Source organism: Alosa pseudoharengus, unplaced genomic scaffold (genome assembly GCF_046254945.1).
Source record: "Alosa pseudoharengus isolate Yale_2024_CS ecotype anadromous, Long Island Sound unplaced genomic scaffold, YU_APseudo_1.1 YU_APseudo_1.1_scf_19, whole genome shotgun sequence".
NCBI lineage: Eukaryota > Metazoa > Chordata > Actinopteri > Clupeiformes > Clupeidae > Alosa > Alosa pseudoharengus.
In genome coordinates this window covers 28112612-28130523 of record NW_027468657.1, presented here as the reverse complement: position 1 = coordinate 28130523, position 17912 = coordinate 28112612, and the positions used below count along the sequence as shown (strand labels likewise).

The window sequence follows — 17912 nt, the reverse complement described above, 5'->3', positions numbered from 1 at the left end:
GTTAACCACACTGCTTTTCGTCCTTGTGACTATTGTCAGAAAACTCTTTTTGGAATATTAATTTTACTGAATGTACAGCACGGAGACGGAATATTTAGGCGAGTAAGCACATAATGGAATACAGAGGATTCCCGGCTTCTCCATGGTTCTTTGTCTCTCTTGTAATGTTCATGGCGCACAACACAAATGGAGATGTGAGCTATTCTGTTCCGGAAGAAATGAAGCACGGGTCTGTACTTGGAAATATAGCCAAAGATTTTGGACTGGATGTGAATAAGCTCTCTGTTCGTAATGCTCGGATTGATGCTGCAGGTAACAACAAGCGTTATTGCGACATAAACCTGAGAACTGGGGAGTTGACGGTGAACGAACGAATTGACCGAGAGGAGCTATGTTCAGAAAAGGCTTCGTGCCTGCTTAAATTTGAATTAGTGTTAGAACGTCCTTTGGAGCTTCATCGTTTTACACTTAAAATTCAGGATATCAATGATAACTCGCCTATTTTCCCAAAGAATATGATCAGATTTGAAATACGCGAGTCTGCATACAAAGGAGCTCGCTTTCGTGTTAATGAAGCACACGATGCAGACATAGGACAGAATGCGGTTCAAAACTATGCATTGCAGAGAAATGAGTATTTCACTCTGTCTGTAAATCCCAATGCAAGCGGAAGAAAGAATATTGAATTGGTTTTAAATAAGGAACTAGATCGTGAACAACAGGAGGAAGTAACGGTAATTCTTACTGCCTCTGATGGTGGAAGTCCGCCGAGGTCAGGCACCATAGCCATACACGTCACAGTTCTTGACGCCAATGACAACGCTCCAGTGTTCAGTCAGGATATATATGAAGCAAGTCTACCCGAAAACTCCCCTGTTGATACAGTAGTGCTTACTGTAACCGCGACTGATGTAGACAATGGCCCTAATGGCGAAGTCACATATGAATTTAGTCGGGTGTCTAGCAAAGCTAGAAGCGCGTTTTCTTTGGACACAGTTTCTGGTGAGATCAGAGTTATTGGATCAATTGACTTTGAGGAAGACACCAAATTTGAAATTCTCGTTGAAGGCAAAGATGCATTTGGCTTGTCTTCGGACACTAAAGTTGTCATAGATATAATAGACATTAATGACAACTCTCCTGTTATATTTATCAAGTCGTTGAATAACCCAATTCCCGAAAATGCGCCTCCTGGCACTGAGGTTGGCATAATCAACGTGCAGGATGTAGACTCTGAGAAGAACGGGCAGGTACGCTGTCTCATCCAGCATAATGTCCCTTTCCAACTCCTGCCATCGATCACTAATTATTATTCACTGGTGACCACAGCAGAACTTGATAGGGAAGTGTTATCTGATTACAACATTACTATAACTGCAACGGACCAAGGTTCACCGTCACTGTCTTCCTCTAAAGTTCTACAGTTTTCTGTTGCTGACGTTAATGACAATCCCCCAGTGTTTGACCAGCAGTCATATAGCACATATGTAAATGAAAACAACAACCCAGGTTCCTCACTTTGTTCAGTAACTGCCAGAGATCCCGACTGGAGACAAAATGGCACTGTGATATACTCTCTGTTGCCCGGCGAAGTACATGGCACTCCAACTTCTGATTTAGTGTCTGTAAATGGAGACACTGGAGTAATCCATACCGTCAGGTCATTTGATTACGAGAAATTCAAAAGTTTTCAAGTTCAGGTGATGGCCAGAGACAACGGCTCTCCGCCACTCAGCAGCAACGTGACTGTACGTGTCCTGTTGTCAGATATGAACGACAATATTCCGCAGATATTGTACCCCACACCAGAGGGAAATACGTTCATGACTGAGATGGTGCCCACAGCTGTACAGGCAAACTCTTTAGTTTCTAAGGTGATAGCTGTGGACGCTGATTCAGGGCAGAACGCGTGGCTGTCATATCACATTGTGAAGTCGACTGATCCGGGACTTTTTACCATCGGTGTCCACAGCGGAGAGATCAGGACGCAGAGAGACATTTCTGAATCTGACGCCATGAAACAGACTCTTGTTGTGTCTGTGAGAGACAATGGACAACCACCTATGTCTGCCACGTGCACCGTAAATCTACTTATATCAGACAATTTGGCCGAAGTTCCTGAACTTAAAGACATGGCCTCCGCGGACGGCAGTTCCAAGCTCACCACTTATTTGATCATTGCGCTAGTGTCAATATCTACATTCTTCCTCACCTTCATAATCATTATTATTGCAGTGAGGTTTTGCCACAGGAGAAAGCCCAGAATGTTGTTTGATGGCGCCCTGGCTATCCCCAGTGCGTATTTGCCTCCAAATTACGCAGACGTGGATGGCACAGGAACTCTGCGCAGTGTTTATAATTATGACGCATATCTCACCACGGGATCGCGCACCAGTGACTTTAAATTTGCCAGATCTTACAATGATGGGACGCTGCAAGCTGACATGACATTGAAAACATCTACATTAAACAGATGTGACGACTTGCTTGACACCACTGATCCACTACAGGTAATTTTCAGCCATCTAATTTGTTCAATTCTCAAATAAATACCAGCCTGTGCAGTGAACCCCCCCCCTATTTCAGTTTCTTATTATATTTTAGGATTTTTGGTTTTTCCAAGTCTGAGTTGGTGGTATTGTCTTTCATTGAAGAGAAGAGAGCAGAGAGAAATGCTGCCTGCGGTCTAAAGAGATTAATTGATTATGGTTTTGATTCAACCATTGATTCTGGTTAATACATACCATGCTTTCATGTCGAACTGTATTCTGTCAGAGTTTAGGAAGATTTGAAAATCATGTAGGTCTAATCAGTTCCTAATCGTATAGTGTGTTCCATACCAGGTGTCAGAGAGCACTGTGCTTCTTTCAATTACGTTTTGATTTATTTAGTAGTCCTGGAGTTGCTCCGTCGGTGTTCTGTTTTTCATCTAAAGTTAAAGATATTAACATGGATATGTAGTCTTGCAACGACTACCTGCGGAATGTTTATTTCCTGCTTCTGTCTGCGTACTATTCGTGTTGTTTAATATGTGGCGTTTTTAGAGTTTCCGAGAAATGGCACATCTTTAACAATGTAACCGATGGCTTCCATGCATTTATAGAGATGTATAGAGATGCCAAAGTCTGAGAAATGTTGACTGGTCAGCCAGACAGGTGCTGAGATACAAACTGGCAATGCACTTTGTCATTTACAACTCACAGTGTCGCTGTTCACCAGCATGTGTAACTGTGATGTGTATTATGTGTTTCGTGTGCATCTCCGCCCATTCATGTCTGTGAAATTTCACGTCTCGGTGCTGAAGAACCTTACTGCGCTATATGATCGTAGACCTAGTTTTTTAGATTCCAGTAGTAGATATATAAGCTGTTATACCCACGTTGTTTTGTGGGATTTCCATCAGGCAATAAGGATGAAACGCAAAACAGCATCGGACTATCGCCGCATTCTTTTTGTATGCGTTCTCATGGCGCATAGCGCATTTGGAGATGTGGGCTACTCTTTTCCCGAGGAGATGGATCCAGGATCTGTGATTGGAAATATAGCTAAAGATCTCGGACTTGACGCCGGCAGGCTGGCTGCTCGCAAGGCTCGAATAGATACGGAAGATAACAAACGTTATTGTGACTTAAATCTGAAAACTGGTGACCTAGTTGTGAAAGAACGAATCGACCGAGAGGAGCTTTGCTCCAAGGCGGCCTCGTGCGTTGTGAAATTTGAGTTAATATTAGAACGTCCCCTGGAACTACATCGTGTAACACTCCAAATCGAAGACATCAATGATAATGCACCTTTATTCCCGAAGGAGATTATTAAACTAGAAATACGCGAATCTGCAATAAAAGGAGCCCGCTTTCGAGTGAATGAAGCACACGATGCAGATATAGGAAAGAACTCGGTTCAGACGTACACGTTACAAAGAAATAATCACTTCACCCTGACTGTAAATACAAATGAAAACGGAAGGAAAAACGTGGAATTAGTGTTAGATAAAGAACTTGACCGCGAACAGCAGGATGAGGTAGCATTAATCCTTACCGCTGTTGACGGAGGCAATCCGCCGAAATCAGGTACAGTAGCTATACACATCACTGTGCTTGATGCAAACGACAATGCCCCTTTGTTTAGTCGGAGTGTTTACAAAGCTAGTCTGCCAGAAAACTCACCTTTAGACACATTGGTAACCACAGTCAATGCGACAGATGCAGATGACGGAGCCAATGGTGAAGTTTTTTATGAATTCAGTCTTTTATCTAACAAGGCCCGTGGATCCTTTTCTTTGAACACAAAAACGGGTGAAATCAAGGTAATCGGTCCGATTGATTTTGAGGATGAATCAACATATGAAATACTCGTCGAAGCTAAAGATGGATCTGGACTCTCTACAGACGCTAAAGTAGTTATAGACATCATCGATGTTAATGACAACGCTCCAGTTATTTTTTTGAAATCTCTCAACAACCCCCTCCCCGAGAACGAACCACCCGGTACCGAGGTTGCCATAATTAGTGTACAGGACCGAGACTCTGGCAATAACAGAAAGGTCCGCTGTTTCATTCCGGAAAATGTGCCTTTCAGACTTATGCCGTCAATTAAAAATTATTTTTCTCTGGTAACAACAAGTGAACTGGACCGCGAGCTTGTCGCCGATTATAATATTACAATAACTGCAACCGACGAAGGTACTCCACCCCTATCATCCTCCAAAACCGTGCAGTTTTCTGTTGGGGATGTAAATGATAACCCACCTGCATTTAAGCTTCAGTCCTATCGTGCTCAGATACCGGAGAACAACAAACCAGGCTCGTCTGTATGCACGGTGACAGCATCCGATCCAGACTGGCGACAAAACGGCACGGTGTTTTACTCTCTTTTGCCCGGTGATGTGAATGGAATCCCGGTTAACTCTTTGTTGTCCATTAACGGAGATACAGGAGTGGTTCATACATCCAAGTCATTTGATTATGAGAAGTTACAAAGCTTCAAAGTGTATGTTTTAGCCAGAGACAACGGTTCGCCCCCACTCAGCAGTAACGCGACCGTGAATATCTTTATCACAGATATAAATGATAACTCTCCGCAGATATTATATCCATCGCCCGAAGGAAAGTCCCTAATGACCGAAATGGTGCCCAGGGCTTTACAGGGAAACTCTCTGGTCTCCAAAGTCATTGCTGTGGATGCTGACTCTGGGCAAAACGCGTGGCTGTCATATCACATAGTCAAGTCGACTGATCCGGGACTTTTTGCCATGGGTGTCCACAGCGGAGAGATCAGGACGCAGAGAGATGTGTCTGAATCTGACGCTGTGAAACAGACCCTTGTGGTGTCGGTGAAAGATAACGGACAGCCTCCTCTCTCTGCAACGTGCACGGTGTACTTACTTATTTCAGATAACTTGTCTGAAGTTCCTGAACTGAAGGACATGTCAACGGACGAGAGCAGTTCCAAGCTCACCACATATTTAATCATTGCGCTCGTGTCCGTGACCACTTTTTTCATCACGTTTATCATCATTACCCTGGCAGTGAAGTTTTGCCATAGGAAAAAGCCCCGGATGTTGTTTGATGGCGCACTGGCTATCCCCAGTGCATATTTGCCTCCAAATTACGCAGATGTCGACGGCACAGGAACTTTACGCAGTGCTTACAATTATGACGCTTATCTGACTACAGGCTCTCGCACTAGCGACTTTAAGTTCACCAGATGCTACAATGATGGGACTCTGCCGGCAGACATGACTCTGAAAAAGTCTGCGTCTGTTGATCATGACAGCCTGTTTGAGTCCATCGATTCGGCACAGGTAATGCTGTTAATTCTAAAATGTTTACATTCTGCGCTTGAATTATTGTGATGCACACACTGGCTGACGAAATGCTTAAAACTGCCAAGCCTACAGACATCTGATTGCCAAGTCAAGTGTGTGTGTGTGTGTGCGCGCGCGCGTGCGCGCGTGTGTGTGTGTGTGTGTGTGTGTGTGTGTGTGTGTGTGTGTGTGTGTGCGCGCGCGCGCGCACGGGGGCGAGATCTGGCTATATTTGCGAGATCTTCAATCAACTTTCATGTTTCAAGACTTCATAGTGGCCCTAATGGTGCTTGATATCAAATGTCACAATTCCCTTTAGATAGAGATCCGCATTAATTGTTCTCCCATATCCATCAATTGTGTGGAATTGGAGAGAGTGAAATTATTGGTTTTTGGTTCGTAGTTCTTTTAAACTCCATATTGCAAATTGGCTTTCAAGTTGGATAATAGCCTCTACATATATATGGTTGCCATACCTCTCCAGAAACTGTTGAATGTTGCGGAGTGTGGAGAAACTTTTTAGTTCTGGTAACGAATTCATATTTTCTGTATTCAAAAACGTCAAAAAAGGCCTACTTTACTTTTTAAGCTCTGAGTGTCGCTGTTCACTAATACTAGAGTTGACGTACACATAACCTACGTCTTTAACCAGTTTACGTTCCAAAGTAATCAGAGCAAAACCGGCGCCTGTCCGCTGTATCCGGATACCCTAAAACGAACAGGCTCCGTGCATCCGTGGCATTTTAGCGCACTCTGGAATATATTGTCTTGTAATTCTCATTTTCTTTTGCAAATGAGTGGATTGTAGTGATATGCTGTGTACAATGGGGCACAAAGGGTTGTCGGCCATGCGTCTGCTGTTCGTATTGTCATGCTCACTGATGGCGCAGAGCACAAGCGGAGACATGAGCTATTCTATTCCGGAGGAAATGAAGACTGGATTTGTTGTTGGAAATGTAGCTAAAGACCTGCGACTCGATGCTAATCAGTTGGCAGCCCGTAAGGTTCGTATTGATACAGAAGACAATAGCAAGCCATATTGCGGCATAAATCTGAGAACTGGGGATTTGATTGTCAAAGAAAGAATCGACCGAGAAGAGCTATGTTCTGAAACAGCCTCGTGTGTTCTTGAATTTGAATTAATGCTAGAGAACCCATTAGAGTTACACCGTATTACGGTTCAGATTCAAGATATTAACGACAATTCGCCATTCTTCTCAAAGGATGCTATTAAGTTAGAAATAAGAGAATCCGCTGATAAAGGAGCTCGCTTTCGTGTAAATGAAGCGCAAGATGCAGATATAGGACAGAATGCAGTTCAAAGCTACTCACTGCAGAGAAACGAATATTTTACTCTTTCGGTAAATTCGAATGTAGACAGGAGGAAGAATGTTGAATTGGTTTTGGATAAGGAGCTTGATCGTGAGCAGCAGCGTGAGGTTGCGCTCACTCTTACTGCCGCTGATGGCGGGACTCCACCGAGATCAGGCACTATAGCCATACAAGTCTCAGTGCTTGATGCGAATGATAACTCCCCGGTGTTTAGTCAGGGAGTCTACAGAGTTAGTGTGCCCGAAAACTCGCCTTTAGATACTCTCGTCGTAACGTTAAGCGCTTCTGATGAGGACGAGGGCCTTAATGGTAAAGTAACATACGAATTTAGTCAGTTATCAAAGAAGGCGAAAAACGCATTTTCCCTCAACCCTGAAACCGGTGAAATCAGAGTAATTGGGCCGATAGATTTTGAGAAAGATTCAAAATACGAAATTATTGTTGAAGGTAAAGATGGATATGGTCTATCCTCAGATGCTAAAGTAATTATTGACATATTAGATGTCAATGATAATGCCCCCGTAATACTTTTAAAATCTTTGAACAATCCCATCCCTGAGAATACACCACTAGGCGCTGAGATCGGCATTGTGAACGTGCAGGACAGAGACTCTGAAAATAACAAAAAGGTTCGCTGCACCATTCGGCAAGATGCGCCTTTCAAACTTGTGCCATCTGTGAAAAATTACTTTACACTAGTCACTACAGTCGCACTGGATCGTGAACGTCAGTCTGATTACAACATCACCTTAACCGCTACCGATGAAGGCACCCCACCTTTGTCCTCCTCTAAAACAGTGCACCTGTCTGTGGCGGATGTTAACGACAATCCGCCTGAGTTTGACCAAAATATTTATCACGCCAGTATCCGAGAAAACAACAAGCCCGGATCATCTCTGTGCTCTGTAAGTGCAAAAGACCCCGACTGGAGACAAAACGGCACAGTGATATATTCTCTGTTACCTGGAGAGATCAATGGTGCGCCGGTGTCCACTTTCGTATCCATAAATGGCGACACAGGCACTATTCACGCAGTGAGACCATTTGATTACGAACAGTTTAAACGTTTCACAATTAAAGTAATGGCAAGAGATAATGGCTCTCCCCCACTCAGCAGTAACGTGTCGGTCAATGTCTTTATAACGGATGAAAATGATAATTCTCCCCAGATACTCTATCCATCTCCGGAGGGCAACTCTATTGTAACCGAAATTCTGCCCAAAACTACTCTCGCAAACTCTCTGGTGTCCAAAGTGATTGCAGTGGATGCTGATTCTGGGCAGAACGCGTGGCTTTCTTATCAAATCCTCAAGTCCTCTGACTCAGGCATGTTCGTTGTAGGCGTCCACAGTGGAGAGATACGGACGCAGAGAGACATTTCTGAGTCTGATGCTATGAAACATAGCTTTGTAGTTTCCGTGAAAGATAACGGACAACCAGCTCTTTCTGCAACATGCACCGTGCATTTGCTTATATCGGATAACTTGGCGGATTTACCTGAACTGAAAGACATGTCAAATGGCGAGGGCAGCTCCAAACTCACTTCTTATTTGATCATTGCGCTTGTGTCCGTGTCCACTTTCTTCCTGACTTTCATCATCATCGTCATGGCAGTGAGGTTTTGCCACAGGAGAAAGCCCAGACTGTTGTTTGATGGCACCTTGGCCATTCCCAGCGCTTATCTACCCCCAAGTTACGCAGACGCAGACGGCGTAGGAACTCTCCGCAGTACCTATAATTATGATGCATACTTGACAACGGGGTCGCGCACCAGTGATTTCAAGTTTGCAAGGTCTTACAACGATGGAACACTACTCGCTGATCAAACACTTAGAAAATCCTCACTCTCTGCAAATGACCATCACGATCTACTTGACAACACCGAATTAGCTCAGGTGAGATGTGTTTTTATACCACACATTTCAAACATTGTTTGGCAAAATGTGTACACTGGATGTACTCATTTTAAACATTTCTCTTCCCCTTAGTCCATGAGGCATATTTTGGGCTGATTGGTGCCAATTGAGTGCACCGAACATTATTTTAAGTATGTATATAAGTATATATACTCTTTTGATCCTGTGATGGAAATTTGGTCTCTGCATTTATCCCAATCCGTGAATTAGTGAAACACACTCAGCACACAGCTTTTTCTGATAGCTATATGTGTCTATAACACAGCAATGCATAATGGACATCTGGGACTCACAGCTGAACCTTAGTAGAACATTCAAAAAACACACAAAATACAATTTTGCCCAATGTATTATGCATGGGCAGCAAAGTCATTAGGAGGATATATGCTTTCAGACAATGTGTGGTTTAATTAGTTTTCCCTAAATGGCACAGCTCAAAAGGTATTAGCCATACACCCGATTTACCTATACCCAATGTGTTATGCATGTGCAGCAAAGTGGTGAGGAGGGTGGGAAATGTCAGCCCATGTTAGTAGCTTTCAGATAATATATGATTTAGGTAGTTAAATTAGTTTTCCCTTCATGGTACAGCCCAAAATGTATCAGCAATACACTTTGGGTGGTTGAACCAGTTTTCCCTTAATGACACAAACCCAAAGGTATCAGGCAAACAGGCAGCAAAGTAAAGGGGAGGGGGAGAAATGTCAAAACCTATGTTATATCACATCCTGAGGGCATGTGCTTTCAAAAAATATATGGTTTAGGTGGTTGAATCAGTTTTCCCTAAATGGTACAGCCCAACCATATACTCTATCTACCTATACCCAGTGCGTTATGCAATGAAGAGGGTGGGACCTGTCTCATGTCATGTTAGATCACATCCTGAGGCATGGGCGGATTATGAACTTTTGGGCCCCTGGGCCCAGATGTATTAAGGGCCCCCCACTAATTGTCGTATATGTGGGAGGGGGGGTTTGGGGGTCCTCCCCCAGAATTTTTTTAATTTGTTTGATGTGATTTCCTGTATTCTGGTGCATTTTGGGGATTGCCAATACTAAATTCAATCAGATTCATAGCCTACATCCTGATTTGTTGATATTGAGGCAATGATTCCATGCAAAGGCTTGGGCTTCAGGGCCCCCTGACCCCTTGGGCTCCTGGGCCTGGGCCCGGTAGGCCCGTGCAGTAATCCATCCCTGTCCTGAGGGTATTGCTTTCAAAAAATATATGGTTTATATGGTTGAATCGGTTTTCCATTCATGGTACTGACCAAAATGTATTAGGTGTAGCCTACACTTTTTTCACTTAAATCCATTCATTACAATGGAAATTTTACATAAGAGGCTGTAGAAATCTTCAGCTGTGAGTTTGGAAAGTCTGTCACATTTTTCTCATGTGGGGGCAAAGACAACCAAAATAAAACAGGTTTGATTTGGTGCCCTCTCGTGGCACCGACTTCTCTGCTGGCTCATGGACTATCTCTCTCGCTGGCTCTGTGTGTGTGTGTGTGTGTGTGTGTGTGTGTGTGAGAGAGAGAGAGAGAAAGAAGGAGGGAGGGAGGGAGGGAGAGAGAGAGGGATAGAGTGAGAAGCAGTGACCACCAGATGATCTGATTTCCTATTCTTCTCTCTATTTATATCTGTGTGTACAGTCGTACAGTTGTCATCTGATGACTGACATACACATTGAAAATTAAGTGGTAAATATGAGGGGCAACGAATGGCACTGTCAAGGTGTGAGCTGTCAAGGTTCATACAAGCTTCATTGCAGTCTGCATGATGAATAGTCTTTTTTTCACTTGATTTGGATGTGACCTGTGACTTTCTCTATATCTGACTTTTTGTAGAGTGATTTTGTCATTTTTCTGTTTATTTCCGCACTAGTTTAAATTGATTTTGGGGACAGAATTGTGCGCAAATGTCTCCAACCTCCAGCTTCCTCAAAACAAAATATAGCTACTTATGTATAATAAGCTCCTGTTATGTTGGTGAAATGGTGTGTTGTTCTAGATTAGAAAATGTTTCTTGTGTTTTAAAATGAATATATTATGTAGATAAAATTGTGGCCAGCTGGCTGGTACATTATGCGTTTAGGTGTGCATCAAATTATGTTTGGCACGGGGCGCACATCAGTGCTGTCCGTTTAAATAAGAACTGTTAGTGTTGATGGCAGGGAGTGTCATTAACTCAATATGTACAGTAAGCTACAGTTCTGACCTCTGTCCATCCATGCTTGGTGAGCGGTTTTAATAGGATCCATCCTGGATCATCATGGCGCGGAGTTCGTTGAATGGAGCAGCGTATAATGATAGCACTCTTCGTAGGAAATATAAACGAGGGTTTTTATAATTGATGTAGATTTGTGATTCTGTGGCAACACAGCATGTCATTTTAACATACACATTAACAAAAATCTTAATAATATAAATATATATGAGTTGAAGAAGCTGTATAAAAGCCGTGTCATTTTAAAATAGCAAATGCTAGCTCTTTATCTTATTCTATGTTGGAACTGCATGTGTCGCTGTTCACCATCATCAAATGGTTTGCATTCCCACCCCTTGGTTGTTTAGCCAAACCTGGCCTTTCGTGGCTGTATCAACGTGATTCAGAAGGAGAGGCCCTGTTTGATATAAACCGCGTGAACTATATCGTTTATCTGTTTGTATTATCAACATTTGGATTTTATACTCATCCACATAAATATGAGAACTGGGGACTTGACTGTAAATGACCGAATCGATCGAGAGGAGCTGTGTTCTGAGAAGATAACGTGCCAAATTAAATACGAACTGATGCTTGAGAGTCCGTTAGAACTCCATAGAATTACTCTTCAAATTCAAGATATTAATGACAATATTCCCGTATTCCCAAACGATATAATCAAATTAGAAATTAGGGAGTCTGCTGCGAAAGGATCCCGCTATCGCGTAAACGAGGCGCACGATGCAGATGTGGGGCAAAACGCAGTCCAAACCTACACCTTACAGATAAATGACCATTTTGTGTTGGCTGTGTCCCCCAATGTAGACGGGGGTAAAAATGTTGAGCTAGTGTTAGACAAAGAGCTAGATCGTGAAAAGGAGCAAGAAGTAAAATTAATTCTCACTGCGGCAGACGGCGGGTCTCCACCTCGATCAGGCTCTGTAGAAATACACGTTACGGTGCTAGATGCGAATGATAATTCTCCTCTGTTTAGTCAGCCTGTGTATCGAGTCAGTTTGCCAGAGAACTCTCCTTTAGACACATTAGTTGTTAAAGTGAGACGTGACCTATGGATTTAGCCGTATATCTAATAAGGCAAGAAAAGCTTTTTCATTAGATCCAACTACAGGAGAAATTAAGGTAACAGGGCCAATTGACTTCGAAGATGAGGCACAATATGAACTACGCGTCGAAGCCAAAGACGGATTTGGCCTCTCCACAGACAGTAAAATAATCATAGAGATATCTGATGTGAACGACAATGACCCTGTGATTCTTCTGAAAAGTTTAAGTGATCCAGTGTCCGAGAGCGCACCGCCTGGTACTGAGGTGGGCATCATAAATGTGCAGGACAGAGACTCTGAAAATAACGGACAGGTCCGCTGCTCAATACAACAAGACGTTCCTTTTAAACTAGTGCCGTCCATGAAAAATTATTATTCTCTGGTGACAACAAATAATCTGGACCGAGAAACCGTGTCGGTGTACAATATTACAATAACAGCTACTGACGAAGGTACTCGTCCTTTAAATACGTGCAGTTATCAGTAGCCGATGTCAACGACAATCCGCCAAAGTTTGAACACCAGCCCCCGCACGTGACGGAAAATAAGCCGGGGTCCTCCTTGTGTTCAGTTACAGCGACGGACCCCGATTGGAGGCAGAATGGCACAGTAATGTACTCACTTTCTGCTGGTGAGGTCCATGGCTTTCAGGTGTCCTCGTTATTATCCATAAATGGAGACACAGGTGTTCATGCTGTTAGATCCTTTGATTACGAGCAGTTCCGAAGTTTTAATGTTCAAGTTGTTGCGCGAGACAACGGCTCTCCTCCCCTAAGCAGTAATGCAACAGTCAGTGTTTTTATATCAGATGAGAATGACAACTCCCCGCAGATATTATATCCAGCCCCGGATGGAAACTCCTTTATGACTGAAATGGTGCCCAAAATTGTGCAAGCAAACTCTTTAGTCTCCAAAGTGATCGCAGTTGACGCGGACTCTGGGCAGAACGCATGGCTTTCCTATCACATTATGAAGTCCACAGATCCTGGACTATTTACAATCAGTCTTCACAGTGGGGAGATCAAGACGCTGAGAGATATCTCTGAATCTGATGTTATGAAACAGACTCTAGTTGTTGCTGTGAAGGATAACGGAAAACCTGCTTTGTCTGCAACCTGCACCATGTATTTACTTATTTCTGATAACTTGGCTGAAGTTCCTGAACTGAAGGACATGTCTTTTGATGAAAGCAATTCGAAGCTCACTTCCTATCTGATCATTGCGCTTGTGTCTGTCTGTATCAGGGATGGATTACTGCACGGGCCTACCGGGCCCAGGCCCAGGGGCCCAAGGGGTCAGGGGGCCCTGAAGCCCAAGCCTTTGCATGGAATCATTGCCTCAATATCAACAAATCAGGATGTAGGCTATGAATCTGATTGAATTTAGTATTGGCCATCCCCAAAATGCACCAGAATACAGGAAATCACATCAAACAAATTAAAAAATGTCTGGGGGAGGACCCCCAAACCCCCCCTCCCACATATATACGACAATAAGTAAGGGGGCCCTTAATACATCTGGGCCCAGGGGCCCGAAAGTTCATAATCCGCCCATGGTCTGTACCATTTTCTTTACTTTTATTGTGGTGGCTTTTGCAACCAGATTCTGCCGTAAAAGAAAGCCAAGAATGTTGTTCGACGGCGCTGTTGCTATTCCGAGCGCATATATTTCACCAAATTACGCAGACGTCGAGGGCGCAGGGACTTTGCGCAGTTCATATAATTATGATGGATACCTGACATCGGGTTCGCGCACCAGTGATTTCAAGTTTGTTGGATCTTATAGTGATGCCACCATGCCAGCTGATCAAACTTTGAAAAAGTCAACTCTCTCTGTACTTCATGCAGAGAGACCATATCACGATACCATGGTGCCATCTGAGGTATGCTTTTAAGCCATATTTTCTAAATACGTTTTTGAACATCTACTTCGAGTCACAGCTCTCAATTCAACACATTCATTCATTCCTTGTCCCAAAGTGTCATTGTGTTCCATTTGGAAATAATTTCATGTAGACATACGTGTCAAAATATGTTGCTGTTATTGTTGTTGTTGTTGTTTGTTCGTTTAGACTCTGGGTGACGCTCTCTAACTTTACTCAATGCTTTATCATCCACATGCCCTCATGCCCCAGATTTGTCAGTTACATGGCGAGGATAAACGGGGAAGGAGGGGGGCAGTATGAGTGTGAGAGAAAGGCAGGGGAACGAGAGCTAGAGAGAGAGAGAAAGAAAGAGAGAAAGCGAGAGAGAGCGCGTGTGTGTGTGTGTGTGTGTGTGTGTGTGTGTGTGTGTGTGTGTGTGTGTGTGTGTGTGAGAGAGAGAGGTTATGGTAGAGAGAGACAGAGAGAGCGAGTGTGTGTGTGTGAGTCTCGTGCGCGCCCGCGTTTTGGCGCTGGAGGCGGAGAGAGTTCGTGCTACATAGGCGCAGAGAGAAATTGAAGCTGACAGTAGCAGAGCAGAGTTTGACTCATTCTGTTCGAGATGCAGAGTGGGGCAGGACTGCAAACGATGATTTTCATGCACGATTTATAAAATATTTATGTAGAAAATAGCAAAGATCTTAAGTTTCTTCAATATTTCGATGTTTGATTCCTTTTGTCGATATGATTCTTCATCAGAATCATTTAGCCGTCGATGGAAAGCGATGTGCAAAACCAGCAATGGTCCTTTATTTTTTCATGTTTATTCCATTTGTCAGTCTAGTGCTCGGTGAAGTCCGTTATTCTATTCCCGAGGAAATGAAGGTCGGTTCCGTTATTGGTAACTTGGCACGGGATTTGGGACTGGACATCGCTGAATTGGTGAAGCGCAAAGCCCGGGTTGTGGCTGAGGGAAGCAGACAGTACTGTGAGTTAAACACAGAAACGGGAGCTTTACTGGTCAGCGAGAGAATGGACCGCGAGGAGCTATGTGCACAGGCGGCTGTTTGTGTCGTTCAGTTTCAACTGCTACTTGAAAACCCGCTCAAAGTGTACAGTCTTATTTTGGAAGTACAAGACATCAACGACAACAGCCCCGTGTTCGCCAATGGAGAGATCGAACTCGAACTAGTCGAGTCGACTATTTTGGGAAGACGGTTCCCATTGGAGAGCGCACGGGACCCCGACATGGGAACCAATACGATTAAGCATTACAGGCTCAGCCAAAATGACTACTTTGCCTTAGAAATGAATAAGCAAGTTAATGCCAATGCCTACCCAGAACTGGTTCTTAAAAAAACACTGGACCGTGAGACCCAATCGGAATATTATTTGACTATCAGTGGGATTGACGGAGGAAATCCACCCCGATCCGGGACTGCTTCGATTCACATTCACGTGCTGGATGCAAACGACAATGTTCCCGTTTTTAGTCAGAGAGTTTACAAAGCGTCTATAGCAGAAAATTCACCTCCAGGCACATTGGTGACGAAAATAAACGCCACAGATCTGGATGACGGTGTTTATGGAGAAGTAACGTATTCGTTCAGTCACGTGTCAGACAAAACTCGAGGGGTTGTTGAAATTGACTCTGTCACGGGAGAGGTGAGGGTTATCGGCTTAATGGATTATGAAGACGTGAATGTCCACGAGCTAGACGTCCAGGCTAAAGATGGCGGTGGTCAGTCCTCCCACTGTAAACTCATTATTGATGTTATTGACTTGAATGACAATTCGCCCGTGATATCTGTAAAATCAGCTTCCTCCTCTGTGCCTGAAGATGCATTACCGGGAACTATGGTTGCATTATTGAACGTGTACGACCAAGACACTGGGACAAGCGGTCGTGTCACTTGCGATATAACAGACAATGTCCCATTTAGACTGGTATCAGAGGTGAAAAATTATTTCATGCTTGTGACAGACGACATTTTGGACAGAGAAACACATGCAGCCTTCAATATTACAATAACTGCTGTGGATTCTGGGTCTCCTCCTTTATATAGCAGTAAAGTGATACCTATAACAGTCTCAGATGTAAATGACAATGCACCTGTTTTTTCCCAAAAATTGTATACTGTTGACATCCCTGAAAACAGGCCTCAAGGCACACCTGTCATCAGAGTCACAGCACAGGACAAGGACTCTGGTTTGAATGCTAAAATTCATTATTCACTACGTCTGGAAGCAGATCCAGTGACTGCTTCTCTTCTCTCAATCAACTCCGAGACAGGGGACATTTTCACCTCCCGTCCCTTTGATTATGAGACGGCGAGTCACTTCCAGATAATTGTCAGTGCACGAGATGCAGGGAGTCCACCTCTGACCAGTACATGCACAGTCCGGGTTTTTGTCAGTGATCAAAACGACAACGCCCCCGTGATTCTGTATCCTGTCCAGTCCTCCAGCTTCATAGCCGAGGACAGAGTACCGCTGGCAGCCCCCAGAGGTTACCTGGTCACCAAGGTTGTCGCCGTGGACGCCGACGCTGGCCACAACGCCTGGCTCTCCTATCGCATCGTCAAGGCTACTCAGCCCAACCTGTTTTCAGTGGGAGTCCACTGCGGCGAAATAAGGACCCTCCGGCCATTTTTTGAGGATGACGAAATCAAGCAGACCCTGGAGATCTTGGTGGAGGACAACGGCCCAGAGTCTCTGACCGCCACAGCCACTGTGAGCATCGCCATCGGTGATGGCCTGCCTGTTGTGGACGAGCTGTCGGACTTCGGCCCCGATGAGTCAGCCCCAAACGATGACTTGATTTTCTACTTGATCATCGCGCTGGCCTCCGTATCAGGCCTGTTTCTCGTCCTGGTCAGCTCTGTGATCTATGTCAAACTGTGCCGGCGCAGCTTGTACCGAGGCGCCTCATCCAACCTGCCCGTCTTCCCGCCCACCTACGGCCCGCCGCACTACTCGGACGTCAGCCGCTGGGGCACGCTGGACAACGACTCACGCTACAACTCCTTCCTGACCACTGGCTCCTGGCGCGGTGACTTCCGTTTCAGCTCCGGCTCTGGTGGGCCCATGGACTACGACACGATGACCAAAAGGAGCCTGCCACCCCTGAAAAATGAGTCCCTCGTGCGCCTGACCGCCGAGAACGCGGCTAGTCTCAAGGCCAACCCCCACCGACTGTCACGGCTGTCGGTGCCACACAAAATCTAGTGCTAGGGGTCAGACCAAAACCCCTCGGCAACACACCAGCACACTGACCAGTTAGAAAAGGTGATATGATTAATATATCACTGCAGAGTAGGCCCCTGTCGAGCTAAAGTGGATTAAAAGGGACAGCACCACCTGTCCTGGTGTATCAGAGTCGCTAGTCTGAACTGACTGTGCACACGGATTCATTTGTTTGAGAGCTGTGTAGGCCCTGGTCACAGTTGTGACTGACCAAGAGGTTGTGGAATATATTTTCTTACACCGTGGGTTATTTCAAAGGGATGTAATCTGATTTTGTATGGAAAAGTGTAAATGAACACAACACATTGCTTCAAACACAACATTTGACATAACTGTTCTTTGGTTTGCTGTTGCACCTAATGGTACTTTTGTGTAGGCCTATTTTCCTTGTCAGTGCATGGGCTGTGTTTTCTTTGAAATCATGTACTGACCGTGCTCTATCTGTGCTTACTTCTGCTTACTTGTTGTATAATATTCTAAGTT

At 44.3% G+C, this 17912-nt stretch overlaps 3 protein-coding genes and 1 pseudogene across 5 annotated transcripts in view; all 4 read left to right on the top strand.

Moving 5' to 3' along the window:
• LOC143132571 (protocadherin gamma-A4-like) overlaps window positions 1-17912 on the top strand; it is a 202319-nt gene that overhangs the window by 32645 nt on the left and 151762 nt on the right. The window contains exon 1 of one of the 3 annotated variants that reach the window (XM_076292176.1): window positions 92-2510. The exons of 1 other annotated variant lie outside the window; for it this stretch is intronic. In XM_076292176.1, the coding sequence (XP_076148291.1) occupies window positions 114-2510 (2397 nt within the window). In that variant the 5' untranslated portion in view covers window positions 92-113. Of the gene's footprint in view, window positions 1-91; window positions 2511-3385; window positions 5804-17912 lie in introns of those variants that run through there. One more of the 3 variants, XM_076292180.1, reaches the window with a different exon arrangement.
• Window positions 6631-9150, top strand: LOC143133300 (protocadherin beta-16-like). Its single transcript, XM_076293083.1, has 2 exons — window positions 6631-9033; window positions 9127-9150. The coding sequence occupies exons 1-2, from the start codon at window positions 6631-6633 to the stop codon at window positions 9148-9150; spliced, it is 2427 nt and encodes an 808-aa protein (XP_076149198.1).
• On the top strand, window positions 11759-14282 carry LOC143132574 (protocadherin gamma-A12-like; annotated as a pseudogene).
• Window positions 14985-17411, top strand: LOC143133299 (protocadherin beta-15-like). The gene has a single exon (XM_076293082.1). The coding sequence runs from the start codon at window positions 14985-14987 to the stop codon at window positions 17409-17411; it is 2427 nt and encodes an 808-aa protein (XP_076149197.1).